The sequence below is a fragment of the Silene latifolia genome, chromosome 11 (assembly GCF_048544455.1).
Source record: "Silene latifolia isolate original U9 population chromosome 11, ASM4854445v1, whole genome shotgun sequence".
NCBI classification, from domain to species: domain Eukaryota; kingdom Viridiplantae; phylum Streptophyta; class Magnoliopsida; order Caryophyllales; family Caryophyllaceae; genus Silene; species Silene latifolia.
Genome location: NC_133536.1, coordinates 139,467,369 through 139,491,425, shown reverse-complemented (window position 1 = coordinate 139,491,425; position 24,057 = coordinate 139,467,369). Strand labels below are relative to the sequence as shown.

The 24,057-nt window shown below is 37.8% G+C and overlaps 1 protein-coding gene across 1 annotated transcript; it reads right to left on the bottom strand.

Moving 5' to 3' along the window:
• Window positions 1–2,508: 2,508 nt before the first annotated feature.
• On the bottom strand, window positions 2,509–7,290 carry LOC141614073 (uncharacterized). The gene is made up of 8 exons (XM_074432829.1): window positions 7,275–7,290; window positions 6,814–6,957; window positions 5,980–6,726; window positions 5,390–5,778; window positions 4,703–5,302; window positions 3,867–4,577; window positions 3,161–3,771; window positions 2,509–3,076 (listed from the first exon to the last, which is right to left on the bottom strand). The coding sequence occupies exons 1-8, from the start codon at window positions 7,288–7,290 to the stop codon at window positions 2,509–2,511; spliced, it is 3,786 nt and encodes a 1,261-aa protein (XP_074288930.1).
• Between the last annotated feature and the right edge of the window lie 16,767 nt (window positions 7,291–24,057).

Genomic DNA, 24,057 nt, shown 5'->3' with positions numbered 1-24,057 from the left:
GTCAGAATATTCCTGTACAGTGACGTTTTCGTTCGATGATTTTGTAAAAATTGCCATTTAAAAGCTACTTATTGTTTAGGTATAATTCCAACTCCACTGTTTAAAGAATTCGTATATGTTACTAAATTGATAAGTCACGTTGTAATTAAATATTTTTAAAAGTGTTATAATATATATATATATATATATATATATATATATATATATATATATATATATATATATATATATATATATATATATATATATGGTCGGGATCCGGTGAGAACCACTAATATAATGAGAACCATGAGAACCTGTCACAACCCTTAGATCTAAAACAAATGAATGACTGACATTATACCACATATTTTATCCAATCTCCTTCATTTACTCGTTTAACCAAATTACTTTTTCTCTCTCCCCAGTTCACCAATATTTTGTTGCTTTCTTCATCCATGGCGATGTAAATCGGACCATCTTTCACTGGTCATCAAAATTAGACGAGGTTTGTTTAATTTCTCTATTAATTTCCCTGATTTTCGACTAAATGCGTTTCGAATTTTTTAATTTGTCAATAAATTAGGGTTGGCGAATTATTGATTCGATTTTATATTCGTATAATTAGGGTACGGAATTAAAATTAGGGTTGGGGTAAATTGAAAACTTACCTCAATTGTTTTGAATTTATTGATTCGGTCATGCCAATTTTCTTTGATTGAGTTTGTTTTTAACCTAAGTTGATATGCAGTAAATTAGGGTTCATAAACAATAAAATCCAAATATTCGTCTTCATTCCATTGTTGTATGTAAATATTAGTTCTTGTTCTATCTTATTATGCTTATTAGGTTCCAGTTCAAAGTTACATAATTTGACCTTCAAAGATAAATAGGGGACAATAAAAATGGGATCGAGGGAGTACATTATCAGTTTGATTTTAGGGTGCCCGGGCTACCTGCATATGTTATTTTTAAAAAGTACGTACTCTTGGAATTTGCCCAAAACTGAAGTTCATCTCATCAATGTGGGGCCAAGTGTTAAATCTATCATATTTTGTTTTCAGGGTGTCCTGCTGATCTTTCCAAGCGGGATAAGATCCACTCAGTTTTGCATTGGCATCACTTCCATCTACGTCGTGGTGCAAGTAATCTGTCTTTCTTATCTTGTTTAATTATGTATTTTTCCTGTTATATAGTGACCTATGTTTTCAATACTATATTTGCTATTGTATTTGACCGACCCGTGTAAATCCTCAATCTACTGCAGAAGGTGAGAATATATTGAATAATCCTTCTCAAAATTATAAACAATATGGCTTAAAGGGAGTGGAAAGTTCTTGTTGGATAGTTATCAGCCATCTATAGCAGACCTTAGCCTTATCTTTGAGATAATGCAATTGAAGGTGAGCACTTTATCGTCGTCAGTTTTTACATGTTTTTAGCTTCTTGATCCTTATTCTCATCTTTTTCGGATTACTACACACTAGTAGTGAGGCTCTACCTTAAAATTCATGGATGATATATAACACTCCTATGAATCCTATCTGTTATCAACACTTATAAAATTAGGAAACGGTTAAGTAAATCTTTACTCAATGTTGAGCCGAATTCGTTGGTCCTCGAAAAATTGGCACTGAAAAAAATCATGATCTCTAGCTGGGAGACAGATAATTTGGCAATTGTCGAATTTCATGCCCGAGTCAGAGGCCTCATTTGCCCCCACTCCCGCCGTCCGATACAGACTCGTAAAATTTTTCAAGTTTTTTAGCGATCACATATTTTTGAAGGCGGTGAGTGATCTAACATCTTCAGACGACCTCGATCTTCAAGAAAAGGTACACTATTTTGATGTTTGAATCAAGCCTTTTTTTTTTTCTCTCCAAAGGTTTTATTTTACCCATCTACATCCCAAGGTTTTGCAATGTTTTTGTTTATGGTAAACCTAAGATGTTGAATGAGCCAACAAATAATACTATCATCAGCTCTAAATTGTAACTTTAGCATCATACGATTGTCCTACAGGCACTCGTTGCAATTAAGAGTCTACTGCAACTTAAATCAAATGAGGCTTGAGTAGTCAAAGAATTATGTGGATTAGACAAGGCATTGGTGAGCATGAGGCGGCAGCCACTCTTATTTACATGACCTCGACATGGTTTAATTCTTTGATGCTTCTTTATCAGTGTTGACAACCTGACCATATGTGTCTGCGATATAAATGTAGCACATCTGCTCGACTTTTAAAACATATGAACGGGCTATTAAAATTATGATGAAATTACTTGTCATAGATTAAATGACCTCTCATACCTTTATAACCTTTTTACTCTGGAGCCTTTATAAGAACTATTTAGATTCATTGAGAAAAGCATCAATAGTTCTCTCACCTTGTTCCTCAGTAGAGAGGTGAAGGAACTTTTCAGTTTATAATATCTTTTTTTGGGTGAAATGTGAATTCTCATTAATTAAAAGATAGTACACCTTACAAAGCCTTTTCATACATTATACCACCAATATAGATAGCTCAACTCAAGCAAGATCTTCGTTATCAATCCAAGAACTGCTAAGCCTGGTACTCTCCTTAACTTGCAAGAATCTCCCCTTAAGATAAGCCTTAATCCATCTCAGGACAGCAGCAGGATACTGCACGAGTCCCTCATGCCGTGATGTGTTCCTATTCTGCCAAATGTGGTATATCAAGGTAGCCAATGCAGCCATAATTACTTTTTTCCTTAGTAAAGTGCGACATCTCCAAGATAAAATCCATATTGTCAAGTCCCCATTCCAGTCTATAGCTAACCATTGTTTCAGCAAAAGCAGGCATCTCTGACTGTAGCTACAGTCAAAGAACAGATGATAATGAGTTTCCTGAGCAGTGCCACACAGGTCACACAGGTCAGAACTTATAACTCCATATCTCACCAACCGTTCCTTAGTCATGAACCTGTTAAGCACATAGAGCCAGCATATGAAGTTAACCTTAGGCAAGCACAGTCTGTTCCAAACCAGTGGCATCCAGTTCACTGTTACATGCTCCCTAATCAACCAAATATACACACCATGAGTGGAGTAATCTTCGTTCAACCAACCATTGAGACTGAAACCAGAGCAAAGAGCATCTCTTGCTTTACAGATCTGGCGCCAGGTCCAGCTGGAATTAATAGAGGGGTGATTAGACTACCAGTCAGATTGTTTCATATAAATGTGGTGAACCCACTTCACCCAGAGACTGTCCTTCTTTTGTGCTATCCACCATGAGAACTTGCCTATCACAACAAGGTTCCATAAGAGGCAATGCAAAATACCCAATCCTCCTCTATCTTTAGGTAAACAGCAGGTATCCCAAGCCACAGCTGGAATTCTGTGAAAATCATCAGTCCGAGACCACAAATAATTCCTACACACTGCATCCACCCTGCTGATTATCCCTTTGGGCAACAGAAAAATCCTTGCCCAATAACTATGCATCTGGGATAGCACTGATCTCACCAATACTAATCTCGCAGCATAGCTAAGCTTTTTGGCCCCCCAACTCCTGATTCTAGTCACAATTCTGTCCACTAAAATATTGCACTCAGCATTGGAGATCTTTTTATAAGAAATGGGAATCCCAAGGTACTTAAAAGGGAAATGCCCCACCTGGAAACCAGATAAATGTAATATAGCTTCTGCTTCCAATGGAGGAACACCATTCATATAAATTTCAGATTTCTCCTGATTCATAGCTAACCCTGATGCTTCTGAGAAAGTTAGGAAGGCTCTTATAAGAACCTTGACAGAACTCCTATCCCCCTACAGAAGAGCAGCGGGTCATCAGCAAAAGCTAAATGACACAAGCCTATAGCTTTGCACATAGGGTGAAACTTGAAATCAGATCTCTTAGTAACCACAGCAAGTATCCTAGTAAGATACTCCATACACAGGGTGAAAAGTAAAGGAGACATTGGGTCAGCTTGTCTAAGCCCCCTTCTACCTTTGAAATAACCAAACTGTGCCTCATTTAAAGAAATAGAGTAAGTAGGAGAAGAAACACACTGCATGATCCAATTCACCATTTGACAAGGAAATTTTAGAGCACAGAGCATGTCTTCAACAAATTCCCACTCTATTGAATCATAAGCCTTCCTCAAATCAATCTTCATCAAAAGCCTAGGAGAACAATTTTTCCTATTGTAAAGCCTAACCAAATCTTGGCAAATCATAATATTATCAACAATATCCCTCCCATGAATAAAAGCACTTTGGTTAAGGCTCACAATATTAGCAAGAGTAGGAGACAGCCTATTGTATATAACTTTGGAGATACACTTGTAAAGCACACTGCAACAAGCAATGGGCCTGAAATCAAGAACAGAACCAGGTGAATCCTTTTTAGGAATCAAGGTGAGAACAGTTACATTAATCTGCTGCAAAAGTTTCCCATTACTGAAGAACTCTTGGACTCCAGTACACACATCCTCACCAATGACACTGAAAGAATCCTTAAAGAAACCAGATGAGAAGCCATCTGTGCCAGGAGCTTTCTCAATAGGGATGGAAAATAAAGCAAGTTTTGTTTCCTCCTTTGAGACAATTCTACACATATCCAATGCCTGGGCCTGTGAAACCACTTTCCCATGTCTTACAACATCATAAAAAACTCTAGTAACAGGCTTAGAAGTGCCAACAATTCTTCATAATAATCAAGGAAAGCCTGCTGAATGGTGTCAGTCTCAGCACAAACCTGGCCAGTCTTATCCTTGACACTTAGAATCTTGTTGAGTGATCTTCTGGCCTTGATATGGCTGTGAAAATAATGAGCATTCTCATCAGCACAGTTCATCCACATAACTTTGGCTTTCTGAGCTAAGAAAATATTCCTAGTAGTCTCAATGTCATGACAAGCTTTAGCAGCTATTCTCTCCTCAGCTTGCACAAGAGAATCAGTGGGAGTCTGGTGTAGCCTGGATTGGACCTCTGCTAAGACCATGCTAGCCACCTGAGCAGAATTGAGAATATCTCCATACCCTTCCTTGTTCAATGTTTTCAAAGGTGCCTTCAAATATTTCAATTTTTTCACAACTTGGAAGAGCATATAACCCCTTACCTGCTTGTCCCAAATTTGTTGTAAAATACTCAAGAAATTATCATCCTTACCCCACATGTTGAAATAGTTGAAGCTAGCTTTCCTCCTAGTACAGTCATTCCACAGTTCAACAAGACATGGGCTATGAACAAACAAACCTTCAGGTAAAAAATTAATAGCTCCAGAAGGTCCATTGAGAATCCACATATCATTAGCCATGACTCTATCAATACGGCTGAAAACTCTAGCACTGCCATCCTGTTAGTTGTTCCAATTAAAAAAAGCTCCAGTAGTCACAAGATCATATAGACCACATCTATCCACACAATCCTGAAACTCCCTAACTTCAGCCATAGAAACAGGAGATCGAATAGGCTCATTATAATGTAGCACATTATTAGAATCCCCCATGATGAGCCAGGGATCAGTCAGACCTGTTTTAAGCTGTATGAGAGAAGACCATAATTCTTTCCTCTCATGGTCTTTATTACACCCATAGATCATAGAGTTTACCCAAGTAAAACCAGAAGGCAAATGAGTTACTTTTAGGTGTATAACTTGAAGCTCCATTCCAATCTCCACTACTGCAAATTGGTAAGGATCCCATAACACCCAAATTCTCCCCTTACCCTTGATATCATTATTCACTATGAAATGCCACTTAAACCCTAAATTTTGTTGAACTTTATTGACATTAATAGCTCTAACTCTAGTCTCAATTAAACCAAAAAACCCTACATTATTAAGGTGCAAGAATCTTCTAACATCTCCTTGCTTATTCACTTTATTAAGGGTCTAACATTCCAAAAGCCTACACTACCCATTTTGACTGTTTAAGGAAAATCTCCCCTTCCCAAGATTGTTCAGAATGTTCCTCCTTAGAGAATTGTTGACAGCTTCCAAGAAGGAAGGGCCACTCTGAACACATCATGTACCTCTTTTCTGCAAAAATCTAGATGGAGTAATAGAATTAAGCATCGTACCCTGATAAGGCATAAGTGTCACCACAGAAGCAGGGTCAAGAGTTGGTAAAGGTCCCTCAACACTAGCCTTCCTCTGATGCTGATGCACCTGTGCAGTAGTTTGTACAGGCTGCACCGGGACCACTTTTGGCCTCCACACCTTCATAAAGACAGTTTTCTTAACCCCATCAGCTTTCTTGCACATATCTATGTCATGACCCACTCCATGACATTTAGTACACGCAAGTGGTTTCCACTCATAATGGACTTTCTGTACCTGCACAACTCCTTTCTCATCAATAAACTCCACCGCATCAGGCAGATGCTGACCTAACTTGACCTCTACCATGTACCTTGCAAACCTTAGAAACTCTCTTTCTTTAGTTGCACGGTCACACCGGAGGGGGTTCCCAATAAGACCAATAATTTTAGGTAAAGCTGCTCCCCAATACTTAAAATCCAGGTCATACAGTCTAACCCAAACAACAACATGATCAGGTTTTTCCTTACGCAAATTAGAATCCGGTTTCCAATCATTAATGATAAAAGGTTTGTTATCAAAAAATAATGGACCAGATTGAAGCACAGTCTCCTTATCTTCAGGTTTCAGAAATCGTATCAGACATATACCATTCATTAAGAAAGATACCTTATCAATTGAGAACTGCTTCCATACCCTTCTCACAAACCCATCCAAGACAGAAGCTGGAGGATTCGCTCCTAGAACTTAATAGAAGACAGCCGTTGACCAGAAGTCCAATTCATGTTGCACATCCACTAAATCAATTGTAAGTTGGGGAATTGTACCATTGTTCGTGGTAGTAGAAGGTTGTCCTCGCTTCCTGTGAACTTCCGTCCATCCTTCATCATCCGTTGACTGGTGCTTTGTAATTGTTGACAACTCTTTATCTAGGTTAAAAGCCCTAAGCTCAGCAGACTTCGAGCTCTCAGCTAGACTCACAGTTGCCAGTTTATAATATCATCATGAAATCATTGTTGTTTTTACCTTATGAATATTTACGTTTTACTTGTTACTTATTTTGAAAGTCAATTAGCTCAAATGAGAGAGCATTGTGCAATGCACAAGATGTGGGTTCGACTCCCATATTGGCTATGAAATACCAAATCTTTCTTTTACTTTATAAATGAAAAATAGTGTAATTGGTAATCCAATTTAATTCAAGTATGGCATGTATGGTAATAGTTTTAGTATATATGCTAGTCTTTAAATGCTTGTATTAAACTTTTGGTAATTACAAAGCTATTACACTGACTCATTGCCATTGTTGTTGCTCGCTTGAGTCTGATCATGGTCTGCGCGCCATTGCCCGAATGTGATGATATCCTCCTAAATAATTGTGCTGTATTGCGTGCATCATAACAGGTTCCTATCATTGGATTTGCGATTTAATAGCCTATATGGGACTCGAACCCATATCTTTATGCAAAATTTGCACATTGCTCTACCATTGAGCTAATAGACTTTAAAATACGCTAAACAAATATGAGTATGAAATAACGGGCATATCATATGATTATGGCTGCCTAAATAACTGACATAAGTACATTGAAATGTTTCTCACATATTAGTAAGATATGTAATAGATACACTTCCCTTATTTGATGCACATGGAACCTTATTTTATGCACATATAATCTTATTTCATGCACATATAATCTTACTTCATGCCCATATAAAATTAATTTTCTTAATCTAATGCAACTGAAAAACTTTTTAATGCATATAGAACTTTATTTCATTCATATAGAACCTTATTTTATGCACATACAACCTTATTTCATGCACATACAACATTATTTCATGCCCACTTATTTAATGCATATAGATCCTTATTTCACGCACATATAATCTTATTTCATGCACTAATAAAATTAATGTCCTTAATTAACCAACAGTAATTAGTATTTTAATATAACCAACTAATGCAATTTAAGAACTTTTTAATGAACATAGAACCTTATTTCATGCACATAGAACCTTATTTGATGTACATATAATCTTATTTAACCAAGGACCAACCTACTACCTACTCATACTCACAGTCACTATGGACCACGCTCATGTCATAACCAAGTCATTGAATATAATCCACACCTTCCATACCCCTCCATTTCCTTTCTCCCTCAACCCTCAACCCTCACTTCTTTACCTTCTCCCGCTGCAGCCCAATTTCTCAATCTACCCCACTAAATAAGCTCACTTTCTCAGTCTTGCTTGGTCAATGACGATATACCAAATCATAACTGATGATAAGGATTTGAAGGCGGTCAAGAAAATAGGGTTTTATGGTTGACAAGATTTAAGTATGGTTGATCATGGTGGTATATTGTAAAATGGTAGACTATCGTAAGTTTAGATGCAAGTGATGAAAGAAAGTGGAATTAGTGAAGGGACTAGAGTTTTGAACATGGGAAGGATGGACAAACTAACAGCAACTCACAATATTGCCTATAAACTGGGTTATATATATTAATCGACTCCCAATATGATGTAACTATGCATGTACAACCTCTTGCACTGATTTATATGCTTTAAAAGAGGATACACTAGTATATAAATTCTCATTACAAGATATTGGAAAGTATAATTGAGGTGAACGCTATACTAACATCCGCTTTGAGCAATTACTTAACCTGTTTTTCATACCCTAGCATGCATTCTAATGGCAAGATCCAATTACATGAAATTCCAGTTAAACCCTTTCCCTTATGATGGTAATGGATTTAAGTTAGGGTGTGAAAATTGTCCTTAAGTAAACCGAAAAAAGAGTTTAGGGTAAGATTAGCCAATCATGTAGCCTACCCTAAACCCTTTTTCGGAGAAGTTATTTGAAAGGCGGCTGAACAAAAAGACGCCCTAAAGGGGTCAGAGTGAACCCTTTCAAAGGGATGGCTGAAACTAGAATGATGTACCTAAAGAACTTTTTAATGCACATACAACTTCTTATCATGCACCTAAAGACAAAAAGACATCCTAAAAGGGGAAGAGTGAACCCTTTTAAAGAGACTATATAATATACGCTCGTGAAATGGTGATAATGAAACTCTCTAACTTAAATTTTTAATAGTTCTTGAATTTACTCGAATACTCGACGCCGCGAATCTTAAGTAATTTATTTGAGACGGTTCTCCTGAATGGTTTAACAAAATGCAGTGGCGGTCATGAAGTTAGGTGTATATGTGAGAAAGAAGGTACTATTTGGTTAAACAACTAAGCAGTTCTAAACTTTATGATGTCACACAAATGTACTTGTACATTAATAGGCTGATATCGTGATAGCAAATTTAAAATTCACACTAGTTCATATATGAACAGACTCTAAATACACGAGTTAAGCATAGGTACAAATTGTCGACCACCTTTGCTCAAACGCTCAGTTCCTTTATTGACTCTTGCTGCTTTAACAGAATATTCAAAACCATGAAATGTCATCTCAAATTCTAACCCGTTCATACTAATAATGTAACACAAAATTAGGTTTGGATTCTAAATAAAGAAATCAACACAAACAATTTATTTGCATGCTATTCTAGTCCTATACCTACCATCAAGTCATTCAAGTATAAGGTCATAAGCGTTATATGCAGTGCAAAAACTCTTTCAATTATAGGAAGTGGCAAAAACTCTGAGTCTTGTACCTAGGAAAGTCTATCCTACGAACAAGAAAGCTCTAATGAGCAACACAAATTGATGAAAATCCTGATTTATGCGCTAATCTTCGTAAAAATTACATACATGAACAAATAACAAAACAATAGACTACGATTGTCATTAATTACATAAAAACATGAATTCGTATCCTATTCTAAGTAACATTAGAGACAAAGATAATTCTCACTAAAATTACATAATTATCTTAAACTGGTGGAAATAATAGAAAATAGGGTCAAAAGCACAATACATCCGAAAAAATTAAAAGTATGAACAAATTAGGGTAAGAATGGACTATAATTGTTATTAATTTGATAAGAATATTACCTAGATTTGCAGGATTAATCTTCAGTTATGGCGATTGAAGAGAATTTGAGGAGCAAAATTGCCAATTGTCAGATCTTTGATGAATTAGCTCAGCCGGACATTAAGAAGCAAATTTGAGAAGCATGGGAAATGTGAAGATCGAAGGGAGAGAGAAAGAATGATGATCGATGTGAGAGAAATAACAGTGAGATTGAAAAGTTTTTAAAATGACATGGGTAACAAGGTTTGGGGCGTTGAGAAGTGGTATCGGTTCAAACTTCGTCGTTAAAAGCTACCTAACCAAAATAATATTTATAACTTCAAAAATTACTCTTAGCCAAGAGGCAAGTAAAGATCAGATCCCAAGGGACTGGTATTGATGTAAGATTTTTAATTGTAATCGGTCGCGTCTTAGGGTATCACAATTTGGGTTGACATAGAAGATCAACTAAACTAATCAACAATATAAAAGCAAAGTAATACAAACCAGCAAGGTGATTAAAATGAGATGTGAACAATTGATTAAAAGCACTAGGGTGTCATGGGTTCATAGGGGATTCATGGGACTTGATCATACAAACATATTCTCAAATTATAAGCAAGCAATTATTGTTGTGATGGGATCGAGTCGATTAGATTGTACAACACCTAAAAGTCAACTTAATCCTTCTTATTCAACTATATACATGGTCTAATGGGGCTCGAGTTGGTGTATAAGCTTACAAGCCTCATTGAAAGGATAGGTGATGGGTAAAAAATGAAAGGATTCATAGGCTCGTATTTCATCAAACATAACATGTGCATAAGTTGAAATCACAACAAGCAAGCAGATAAATTATGAAACATATTAGATTAAGCATGAATCATTCCCCATGTTGATTTCCCTAATTCCCCATTAACCCTAGTTAAGGAAACTACTCACTCATTATCAAGTTTAACATGCTAACAAGGTTGTCAATCATACTAGCAAAGCAAAATATGATGAATAAATGAAAGAGATTAACAATAATTAAACAAGGTTAAGAGAGAATTATACCTATGAAGATGATTCCAAATAATAAAGCAAAGAATAATAGAAGTACTTGATGATTGATGGGAGGTTGTCAATCCTCCAAATAAACCCAAATAATCTTCTAATTACCCAAAATAAATGATGAACAATAGAGAAATTAAGAAGAGATTAAGATGTGATTAATATTAATGAATTGTATTACAACTAATTTGAGATGATTAAGATCTAATTAGGAGATGGTTACTAATTTATTCCCCCCTCCTTTTTAATCTAGGTAGTACAATGGGGTATTTATACTAAAGATTAAGTGCAAAGATTAGGGTTACTAAGGGCTTAAATGACTATTAAGTCCTTAAGAAAAGTTGAGGAAATGCTCCTCTAGAAGTAAATGAGCATCTCCGTTTTGCTAGCCTCGCCATGATCCATGCGTCTTGGGAATTGACACGGGCTCTCTGGGCTGTGATCCGAGCGGATAGTCAGGGAAGACGCTCGGATCCTCTTGCTGCAAGACGAGTGTCTTGGCTGTGGGACGCTCGGATGGTGAAAGATGATGACGCTCGGATCGTCTGTGATCCGCTCGGATCCCACGGCAGACTGCTTTTCTTCTTTTCTTCCTTCATAATCTGCGAGGAGCATTCCAGGGATGCAAGGACCTTTTCGTCATTGCCCATTTTACTTTATTATCTACATAGGCCTTCTAGTATCGTCTTCTCTTTGATGCTTGGTCATTAGATGTGATCAATTTAGCTCCATTTCGCCATGTAAATGCAAGGTTAGCACTCCTATCCTACCAATGGGACAAAATCACGGAGAATATGCAAAATGGGAAACTAAAGAAGTAAATGACCTAATTATGCACTATAAAGCATAGGAACGAGGTTAATTCGGGGACTAAATGTGCTCAAATATGAGTCACATCAAACATCCCCAAACCGAACCTTTGCTCGTCTCGAGTAAAGAGGTGACAAAAACTAGGACCCTTATTCAAACTAACCTACTAATATAGCCGATGTGAGACAGTTAGCGGGTCTCACTCCGCCCCTTCAACTCACAACAAGACAACCATGAGGTAAGATGCCTTATTGCAAGGCAAGGTAGGGCTTGCCAAAATGGCGACACATCCAAGCATTAAAGCACCTAAAACAAGTAATGGATGCATCTACAAAAATAAATAGTCACTTTCATCATCTAAGTGGCATAAATTATCTACAAGGGAAGCAATCTAAGGGTACACATTCCATCAAAGATACGGTTTTTTCAAACTACTAAGCCTAGAAGGATACCAATAAATAACCTCAAAGTTGTGTCAAGCTAGGGTACCTTTGTCCTCAATCGTTAAATGCCTTCGTCAAGAGTAGACTCCCTATGGTGTTAGAAACACTGGAGGATCGCGGAATTCCCCTTTTTGCCTAGACAAGAAGAAGGGTCATCCCCTCTCTACCATGCACAAAAGTGGATACGATGGAAAAGGGATCAATAGTATTTGAGTTTCATATGGGAGTTTGCTTTTTCGTTGTTGTTTTTCCCCCTAATTTGTGGCATTTGACATTTTGAGAACATTTCCTTGCCATTTCTTTGATGTTTGGCAATTTCAACACTTGGCAATCTTATGTTTTTCTTGCATTTTGTTTTGAACATTTTCAAAGTCACCCCATTTGTAGTGAGGGTGCTTATTTTTGAAGCATAGGAGTTTTCATTTTTGTTACTCCTCTTTTCTTTTTGATGCATTTTGCAAACTTTCATTTCAATACTTGAACTCAAATTTTGAGCAATTTTTGTGCCCATTCCCTTTTTGATGACAAAATGTGGTAGCATATGGATGATGGTTGCATGGTTTCAAGGGTCACCTTGGAATAAATGCTAGCCAAGGAGTTATCAAACCACAAGGTACTCTTGACTAGGCCTTAATCCATGGGTCAAAGGATACTAGTATGACACATCCTAGGGTGTTTTACAAGTATTCTAACAAGCAAAGTCTTAAAAAGAAAAAGTATCTACAAGGGCCTTATATACCCTTGTCAAGCTTCTCAAATAGATGTTTTCACAAAATTTTCCTAAATGCAACTATATGCCATGATGCAACTAACATTTATACATTCAAATGCATATGCTTCTACCAACTAGTATGCCAAATAATCTAAATGCAATCCTATAATCACATTGTTTATACCGCATCAATCAAAATAATGCCACATAGTCATTAACATAAAGAGGAAAAAGGAGATTGGAAAGACCATACCATGAGGTTTTCAATATCCTCATGTCTCGGATGTGGCGTAGTCGATCAATGTGAAAAAGGATAGACAAACACAATATATACACAAGACTACACTATAAAGGAAATGAACATGTTTTTGGGTTTTTCAATTTTTCAAATTTTTATGGTTTTTATGATTATGAAATAAAAAGACATGTTTTTGTACTTTTTAAAATTTCTCAATTTTTATCATTTTTGTTTTAAAAGTTATGTTAGAATTTCCCATCCCCACACTAGTATGAGCATTGTCCTCAATGGCCAATACGATAGGAAATTATGCAAGCTATATGAAAATGCATGATTTCTACACTAAATGCAAACTATATGACATACACAAGTGAATGCAAACTACACTATACTATATGATGCATGAATATTTTTTTGGTTGGAGAGCATAATTTGAATTAACTCCCAATTCATATGCTTGAACTTCCCCAAACCAAATGAGACACTATTGCTAATGTCAAAAATTGGGAAAGTTCATGCACAAGAATGTTATGCATGAAACTAAAATTGTCATTTTGGATTTTCTTGTTGGGAACAATTAATTTAGCACCTTAATGTTGCCAAGGTGAAATAATAGTCCTTCACATTTACAAGGACACCACAAAAATGGAACAATAAACTATAAAACAAGTTAACAAAGCATGAAATTCTTGTCATGAAAAAGAAATGAGGGGGAATAAGAAAAACTTCACTTTGGCCTTGATGGGTGCCTCGTGCCCGCTCCATCTAGCTCATGAAGTATTCCTCAAAGTTTGTCATCATCCCCTCAGAAGTCACTATCCCAAGGTTCTCTAGATGCATCACTCTCATAAAAGTCCATGAATTCACCCCCTCACTATTTAACTCCACGGTATCACCACCACTCGATTTTTCACCCTCTTCTTCTTCTTGACCATGCCCTCCACCATTGGCATTTTCCAAATTCGGAAAGAGGATATTCATTTGGGCCCAAGAGAGAAGCATTCCCTCCTCACTAATGTGTCCTTGTCGGGCCAATCGGTGGAATTGTGGATACAAAGCATAGTAGTTGTGCACATTGGCCTCATATTGCCGTAGATGCATGTCTTGAAGTATACCCGTGACAAAATCATCCTTAGGGAGGATGAAGGGATTCAGGTGATTGTAAGGTTGCTATTGGAAGGGGTATGGTGGGATTACAACTTTCTCATTGTCATTTGCTTGGGTTTCTTGTTGCGGAGGTGGAGTAGGAGGTTGGTTTTGGTTAGCCCGGTTTGCATTTGTCGGGCTGAGGTAGGATGGTACTTGAAAGAGGGGGCCCCTTCTAGGTGAAATCCTTGTCAATCCTTCCATAGGAAGGTATATAGGGGTGCTCCATTTGATGATCCATTTTATCCTTTTTTCAAAGCCCTCAAGGGCTATCCAATGATGTTGTTGTAAGAGTAACATTTCATCGATCCTTGGTTTTCCGGGGAGAGGGGTGTAGGCATTGTTGTGGTTGAAGTTGGGGTTGAACTATTTTGCTAGCTTGCTTACTAACCCTCCATTAACAATGTGTATCATGCCATCATCGTCTCCATTTCTAAACTTGGCCCATTTCTTGAGAAGTACTAGGGGTGCATTAAAGTGGTAACCACTCCTCCCTTGTATCCTAAGGTAGGACTCCATGAAAACAAAGTCGAGTTCATTGACGACCGCGAGGTCGCGGCGGGCTAGAAGTGTACCGGTGAGGAATCGATAGGTGCACCAAATGATGGGGTTTTGAATTTAGGAGGCCGAGCATTCTTTGATGTAAGTGAAGTCGCGACCGGTTAAAGCTCGCCAAAGAGGTGCTATAGAGTAGTTTTGGGGTCTAGCTGTTCGGGTAGGCGAAACATCGAGACCTAGCACACTTGTAAATTCCACTAATGTCATCATCCGGGTTTAATTTCAAGACGGAATTGCACACAAATTGTATTGTTTAAAGTGGAGATCTTTAGGAAGCTCAAAAACTCAAGAACCAAAAGCCTATAGGTGAGCTCATGCATATTGAACATAGAAGAAAGACTAAATAGCTCAAATAATGCCTCGGTTTGATCGTAGATGCCAAGTTTTCTCAAGGTGTCATGACAAACAAATTTAGTGGGAAGAATGTCCTTACCGAGTAAACGATGAAAGACAAGCCTTTGGACATCATTAACAAATTCAATATTTGAGAATTCATTGAGTCTTGAGAGATCTACAACTTCTTCATTTTCTCTTCTTAGAGTGTTGAGGTGGGAAGTTGAGGAAATTCCAATCACTCTAGCTCTCCTCCTTTCTTTAGGTAAGGACCTTGTTGGTCTCATCTTGAAATAGATCATGAATTTGGCTTTGAATATGAGGATAATCTTTGTAATTTGGGGTCATTTTTGAAAACTCTAGGTTTTGGGGGGTTTTTGAATTAGAGAGATAAGTGGATGCTTTTGATGTGTTGTGGGTTATATGTGAGGGGCTTTTATGTTTTATAAAGGAAGAAAGAATGAGGTGTCATGAAATGTGTGGTGGGGAGGAGTTTTAATTGTCGAGAAAATAGAAGAGTAGGACGGTAGGGAGACGAGCGGATCGAGCACGGGACCCTCGGAGCAGAGCTTCAGAAGACGAGCGGATTGCTCACGGGACGCTCGGATCCATAGTCAGAGTAAAATCCCAGATTTTGAAGTAGCCAGGACCCGCGGATTTTCAATGAGACGAGCGTCTTTTTCCTGAGATGAGCGTCTTCTACTAGGGATGCTCGGATACATAGTCAGTACATGTTCTCCAACTTCCAGGTACCCCAAGCCGAGCGGATAGTATCAAGGACGCTCGGATACATGCCCAAGACGAGCGGGTTCTTACTGGGACGCTCGGGTTGCCTGTTTTTCTCACGGGCTCAGGTCTGCCGGTGGGAATCTCTTCCTTTTTGGTCTTCTTCTTCCTCAATTGATTAGAGTGCTTCCCCACACTTGAATTTCAAAATCCTTCATTCATCAAAAAGGGTTAGTGACCCTCCCTCACCTACTCTCATGTCAAGAATCATGCTTCTTATGAAAATGCAATAAAGTTACAAATACAAGTGAGAAGAGTTAGTATATTTACAAATGGTGGTTTGGAGAGGACTCCACCAAACTCTCTCTTTGATGATCTTCTCATGGAGGAGGAGGCCCGGGGCGGATGACCTTGACTTCTCTAATGAATGCTTCTTCATAATATGATTTCAACCTTTGGGCATTGACTTTCAATTTGTTTCCATCTTCCGACTTCTCAAAGTCTCCATATTTTCCTACCTCGGTAATCACATAGGGACCCATCCATCTAGAATTCAACTTCCTGGAAAAGAGTCGATATTGGGAGTTAAATAGAAGGACTTTGTCTCCCTTGTGCAAGGCCTTTTACTTGATTCTCTTATCAAGAAGCAACTTTGTCCTTTCCTTGTAGATCTTGGCATTCTCATAGGATTGTAGTCGAAATTCCTTCAACGCTTGGATTTGCATTATCCTCTTTTGGCCACTTAGCTTGAGATCAAGGTTGAGAGCTTTGATTGCCCAAAAAGCTTTGTATTCTAGCTCAATTGGCAAATGACATGCTTTCCCATAGACTAGCTTGTAAGGGGAGGCTCCTATGGGGGTCTTATAGGCAGTCCTATAAGCCCAAAGAGTATCATCAAGCTTCATGCTCCAATCCTTATGAGTCTTGTTAACAACCTTCTCAAGAATTTGCTTGATCTCTCTATTTGAAACTTCAACTTGACCGCTTGTTTGAGGATGGTATCCCAAGCCGGTTATATGTTGAACACCATACTTTGCCAAAAGGGATGTGAGTTACTTTTCATGGAAATATGTCCCTCCATCACTTATGATTGCTCTAGGGACTCCGGACCTTGGAAAAATGATTTTCTTGAGAAGTTTGGTAACCGTATTGGCATCATCGGTTGGAGTAGCTATTGGTTCTACCCACTTTGATACATAATCAACGGCTACAAGAATGTACTTGTTTCCCTTAGATGACACAAACGGCCCTTGGTAGTCAGTTCCCCAAACATCGAAAATTTCTACCTCTAATATTCCTCGTTGTGGCATCTCATTCCTCTACGAAATGTTTCTGGTTCTTTGACAAGGGTCACAATGGAGAATAAATTCTCTAGCATATTCAAACATGGTAGGCCAAAAGAAGCCCGATTGGAGGACTTTAGCAATAGTTCTTCGTGCTCCATGGTGTCCACCATAAGGTGATGAATGACATCCTTCTAAAACAACTTGAACTTCCCATTGAGGTATGCATCTTCGGTAAAGTCCATCACTATATTCCTTGTAAAGATTGGGATCATCCCAAAAGTATCTCTTTACTTCAAACAAGAATCTATTCCTTTGGTTGTAGTTCAAATTCGGAGGGAGAACTCCTCCAACAATATAATTAGCATAGTCGGCGAACCACGGTGTGGTGTGTTTCTCAAGTTGTGAATGAATGACCATCAAAATATCATCGGGGAAAGAGTCATTGATTGGTGTCTCTCCCTCATCATCATGAAATCGAATTCTTGACAAGTGATCCACTACCACATTATCGGCCCCTCTCTTATCTCTTATCTCTAAATCAAATTCTTGGAGTAGCAAAATCCATCTCAACAACCTTGGTTTTGCCTCTTTCTTTATCAAAAGATGTCGAAGATCACGGTGATCCGAGAAAAAAATCACTTTTGATCCAAGCAAATAGGAACGAAATTTGTCTAATACATAGACAATGGCAAGGAGTTCCTTCTCGGTAGTATCATAGTTTACTTGTGCAGAATCAAGAGTCTTGCTTATGTAATAGATTGAATGCAAAGCCTTCCCTACCCGTTGGCCAAGAATCGCTCCAACGGCGTAGTTACTCGCATCACAGATGATCTCAAATTGTAGTTCCCAATTTGGTGGTTGAATGATTGGTGCCGAGATTAGTGCTTCCTTAATTATATTAAAGGCTTCAACACACTCATTAGTGAATTGGAATTGGGCATCTTTAAGCAAAATTTGAGTGAGGGGTTAAGCGATTTTTGAGAAATCTTTTATGAAACGGCGATAGAAACCCGCATGACCGAGAAAGCTTCTCACCCCTATAACATTCACGGGAGGTGGGAGTTTCTCTATCACCTCAACCTTGGCTTTATCAGCTTCGATGCCCTTTTCCGAGATTAAATGCCCCAAAACAATACCTTCATTGACCATAAAGTGACACTTTTCCCAATTCAAAACAAGACTAACATCTTCACATTTTTGCAATACAAGAGAAAGGTTATGCAGGCAAGAGTCAAAGTCTTTCCCATAAACGCTAAAATCATCCATAAAAAATCCATTATGGTTTCTAGATAATCGGAGAAGACACTCATCATGCATCTTTGAAAAGTAGCGGGGGCATTACATAATCCAAAAGGCATTCTCCTATATGCAAAAGTACCGTAGGGGCATGTGAAGGTGGTCTTATGTTGGTCATCCGGGTGTATTGGGATTTGGAAGAATCCCGAATTCCCGTCAAGGTAGCGAAAGAATTTGTTAGAGGCTAACCTCTCAAGAATTTGGTCAATGAATGGTAGGGGGAAATGATCCTTTCTTGTTGCGGAATTCAATTTACGATAGTCAATACACATACGCCAACCGGTGATCTTCCTTGTGGGTATTAGCTTATTCTTATCATTTGTTACAACCGCAGTACCTCCTTTCTTAGATACCACTTGAATGGGGCTAACCTACAAAGAATCCGATATAGGGTAAATGATTCCCGCATCAAGTAATTTCATAACCTCCGCTTTTACAACTTCTTGCATGTGGGGGTTTAATCTCCTTTGGGATTGGATTGTAGGCATATGGTCCTCTTCTCGATGAATTCTATGCATGCAAAAATTGGGACTTATCCCCTTAAGGTCATCTAGACTATAGCCTATAGCCTTTTCATGTTCTTTCAACACATCAAGCAAACTTTCCAATTGGTTCTCATCAAGTTTGTCATTAACAATCACGGGTTTAGTTTTGGATTCATCAAGGTAAGCATATTTCAAATTTGGGGGAAGAGGTTTTAGAGTTGGAATTTGTACCTCACTTTCTTCCATTGAGGATTCGCTAAGGACATGCTCCATCTCCATTAGACATTCCATTCTCATGGCACATTCGACTTGTTCTTCAAGCTCATCAAGCTCATCATACTCAAATTCCATGGTAAATTCATCTAGCTCCTCGGCTTGTATGGTATGATCTTCGGTTGCTTGTTCTTCTTTAATGGATTGGGATGCTTCCACAACAATGTCATGTATCAATACAGATTGCTCATAATTAAGTTCTTTGTTGGCTAGAGCAGGCTCAAGGAGATATACTTCCAATTCCCAATTCTTATATTTGGCCTCACTTGCTTCTAAGGCTTCCAATGCTTGCAAAGGGTCTTTGAAGAAAGGGATACTCAAGTGGTCCTCAACAAAACAATCTATAATATCCATCTTGCAAAATGTACTAAGAGAAAAGGTGAGAAGTACCTTGAGGAGTTTTACTTCCCCAAGGAAAGACACAACTAAAAACAATTAATGAAAATCAAATCAAGTTAACACCATCCCGGGCAACGGCGCCATTTTTGGTATCGGTTCAAATTTCGTCGTTAAAAGCTACCTAACCAAAACAATATTTATAACTTCACAAATTACTCTTAGCAAAGAGGTAAGTAAAGGTCGGATCCCAAGGGACGGGTATTGATGTAGGATTTTCAATTATAATCGGTCGTGTCTTAGGGTGTCACAATTTGGGTAGAGATAGGAGATCACTAATCAACAATATAAAAGCAAAGTAATACAAACAAGCAAGGTGATTAAAATGTGATGTGAACAATTGATTAAAAGAACTAGGGTGTAAAGGGTTCATAGGGGATTCATGGGAGTTGATCATACAAACATATTCTCAAATTATAAGCAAGCAGTTATTGTTGTGATGGGATCGAGTTGGTGTATAAGCTTACAATCCCTAAGAAGGTTTGGGTCCTGGAGCCGAATCGATTAGATTTTACAACACCTACAAGTCGACTTAATCCTTCTTATTCAACTATATGCATGGTCTAATGGGGTGGAGTTGGTGTATAAGCTTACAAGCCTAATTGAAAAGATAGGTGATGGGTAAAAAATGCAAGGATTCATAGGCTCGCATTTCACCAAACATAACATGTGCATCAGTTGAAATCACAACAAGCAAGCAAATAAATTATGAAAACATATTAGATTAAGCATGAATCATCCCCATGTTGATTTCCCCTAATTTCCCATTAACCCTCGTTAAGGAAACTACTCACTCATTATCAAGTTTAACATGCTAACAAGGTTGTCAATCATATTAGCAAAGCAAAACATGATGAATAAATGAAAGAGATTAACAATAATTAAACAAGGTTAAGAGAGAATTATACTATGAAGATGATTCCAAATAATAAAGCAAAGAATAATAGAAGTACTTGATGATTGATGGAAGGTTGTCAATCCTCCAAATAAACCCAAATAATCTTCTAATTACCCAAAATAAATGAAGAACAATAGAGAAATTAAGAAGAGATTAAGATGTGATTAATATTAATGAATTGTATCACGACTAATTTGAGATAATTAAGATCTAATTAGGAGATGGTTACTAATTGATTCCCCCCTCCGGTATTTATACTAAAGATTAAGTACAAAGATTAGGGTTACTAAGGGCTTAAATGACTATTAAGTCCTTAAGAAAAGTTGCGGAAATGCTCCTCTCGAAGGAAATGGGCATCTTTGTTTTGCTAGCCTTGCCATGATCCGTGCATCTTGGGAATTGACACGGGTCTTTGGGCTGTGATCCGAGCGGATAGTCAGGGAAGACGCTTAGATCCTCTTGCTGCAAGACGAGCGTCTTGGCCGTGGGAGGCTCGGATGGTGGTAGATGAAGACGTTCGGATCGTTTGTTATCCGCTCGGATCCCACGACAGACTGCTTTTCTTGTTTTCTTCCTTCATAATCCGCGAGGATCATTCCGGAGATGCAAGGATCTTTTCGTCATTGCCCATTTTACTTTATTATCTACATAGGCTTTCTAGTATCGTATTCTCTTTGATGCTTGGTCATTAGATGCGATCAATTTAGCTCGATTTCGCCATGTAAATGTATGGTTAGCACTCCTTTCCTACCAAGGGGACAAAACCTCAAAGAATATGCAAAATGGGAAACTAAAGATAGTAAATGACCTAATTATGCACCATAAAGCATAGGAACGAGGTTAATTCGGGGACTAAATGTGCTCAAATATGAGTCACATCAAGAAGTTTGAGGAGTTAGATGAATTAATCTCAACCCTTCAATTCATTGAGATCCAACGGCTGTAAGTGGTTCTCATAGTTCTCATTATGTTGGTGGTTCTCACCGGATCCAAAAATATATATATATATATATATATATATATATATATATATATATATATATATATCTATATATATATATATATATATAGAGAGAGAGAGAGAGAGAGAGAGAGAGAGAGAGAGTGAGAGAGAGAGAGAGAGAGAGAGAGAGAGAAAGAGAGAGAGAGAGAAAGAGAGAGATAGAGTTAAGATCTGGTGAGAACGAACACTCGGTGAGAACGCATATATAACTCATACATAACTAACAACTGTCACGTTTACATATTGAAATATATGCAGACCCCTTTTTCTATGTAATTAAACCCACATGCCCCATAAAAATACTCACACACACACACTACCCTCACGAATTCACATTCACGAATCACCTGTCAGTTACTCCCACAGTCATCCTTTGCCGTCGGCAAATTGCCGGCATCGACCACCTCTAATGTCAGCGTTGACCATACAATTATATTTAAACAACAGCTCAATCACGACCTCATGTGCTGCCAACAACCACTACAACTTCATCACTGTCGATCTATCTCCGATGACGGAGTGGCTAAAAGTGACCGACAATATATATGGGTTGGGTATTAGTCGCCGAAGATGGTCATGTCCATCAACGGCCAGACAAATCACGCAAGAACCATCTTCCTTTTTCTTGAATACGGTGACGACCCATTTTATGAACCCTCGCCGGTGGTAACTCCGACAGGCTCGTTGCATCTACCTCACCTATTCTTTTCCTTGGCTTCCCACTTATGACGATGTATCTACACTATTTTTTTTATGTATCTAACCACTAATTTAATGTATCTACCATTAATACACAACATTTCTTTTCAGGTACATTAAAATTGGTTTGAGATACATTAAAATAAAAACCAGGTACACTAATTTTGTTTACAATAATTTCGACAGCGGGATTGGAAAAAAAAGATGGTACGAGTTGTTCAGGGAGGTTGGTTTTTGCTTGTGTATGATCTGTGTGACCCTCGATGGAAAAAGGCCGTCTCCGGCAACTACTACCCCGGACCCAGACGACGACGACGAATAGTCGGCTACCATCCTCATCCCCTAAATTACATTCTGCAAATCTTCTACCATTGTCAGCCTCACCCGATGATGCCCACCTCTAATCAACGTCGTGATATCGCCTGAGGAATCATGGTGATCGAACCTTCGTCAGTGACTAATCTGCATTTTAGGATGATGGCTGATTTTAAGGGGGTAAGGAATGATGGGGAGTTTGGATCAGGGATGATGAATGATTAGTTTTCTGTGAGGTCCGTACAACGCATGTCATTTATTTATTTTAATTAGTTAGTCGTTCTCACCGAATCTTACCTCTCTCTCTCTCTCTCTCTCTCTCTCTCTCTCTATATATATATATATATATATATATATATATATATATACACACACACACACACACACACACACACACACACACACACACACACACATATGTTTTCCATTCTTTTTTATTATTATAAGTAGAAAGTTAGTTATTATATTATTTTATTTGGTAGATTGCCTTTAAGTGTAAGGAGTACCGTACTCCCAGAAGACACAAGAATATTTCTGGTGATATTGTCTCTGAATTCTAGAGGATGGGGTAACAAAAAACGTAATAAAATACATAAATAGTTAAACTTTAATTCAAAGAACAACCATAATCCAAATACAACTTATAATGCCAGATAATAATTAAAGACTTAATTATTAGAATCTGATGAAGTATTAGGATACTCTTCATGAATTTCGGTATAGATCAAGTCTTAGATCGGCTCTTCATCATCACTGGGCAGCGCAGGTGGAATGGCCTCTCTCTCCTATGACATAGGCACGGTGGCAAGAATGTGATGCCTTCTGTATTGTCTCAATAGATGATGATAAAGATGTAAGATTCATTAAACTCTTATTAGACACATCTAATAACTTAATAAACTTAGTTTAGTCATAAACTAATTAGATCTTATGCATGCATAACATTAAAGTACAAAGTAAGAAGAAAACCGATCAACTTACAATGAGGGCCGAATGGTTTATACTAATTGGTCTCCTACCAAATTAGTCTTCTTAATAAAAACCAAGTGCTCCAACTAAACCCTTAGATTCAATAGTAGAATCTACTCCTCAAGGATTGAACCAAGGTAATCACTCTTAATACATATACTAATTTAGATACTAGAAATTAGTATATATACCCTTAAAAATAATAACTAATATTATTGTTTACTACCTTTAGTAATGATGGAATAATATTTGAGATTTTGAACAAATTATTCATAAAACCATTTTTATGTGAGAGAGGATGATGGAATATAAAAGAGATAAGCATAAGTTTTCTACATTGGAAAAATGAGAACCAAATGTTCTCATATGGAGAAGAGAGAGCCGGTTTTGGCTCATATTGGGAGCCAAAATTGTTCTAATCAATTTGCTTTTTGTCTTCACAAGAACGGCTAG

Excerpts from the sequence above, each read along its gene's own strand:
- LOC141614073 (XM_074432829.1), bottom strand. Across the intron at positions 5,303-5,389 it reads CTCCTGTTTCTATGGCTGAA|GATGGCAGTGCTAGAGTTTT; the intron begins GTTAGGGAGTTT and ends AACAACTAACAG. Across the intron at positions 4,578-4,702 it reads TCAAGGATAAGACTGGCCAG|GCCCAGGCATTGGATATGTG; the intron begins GTTTGTGCTGAG and ends GTGGTTTCACAG.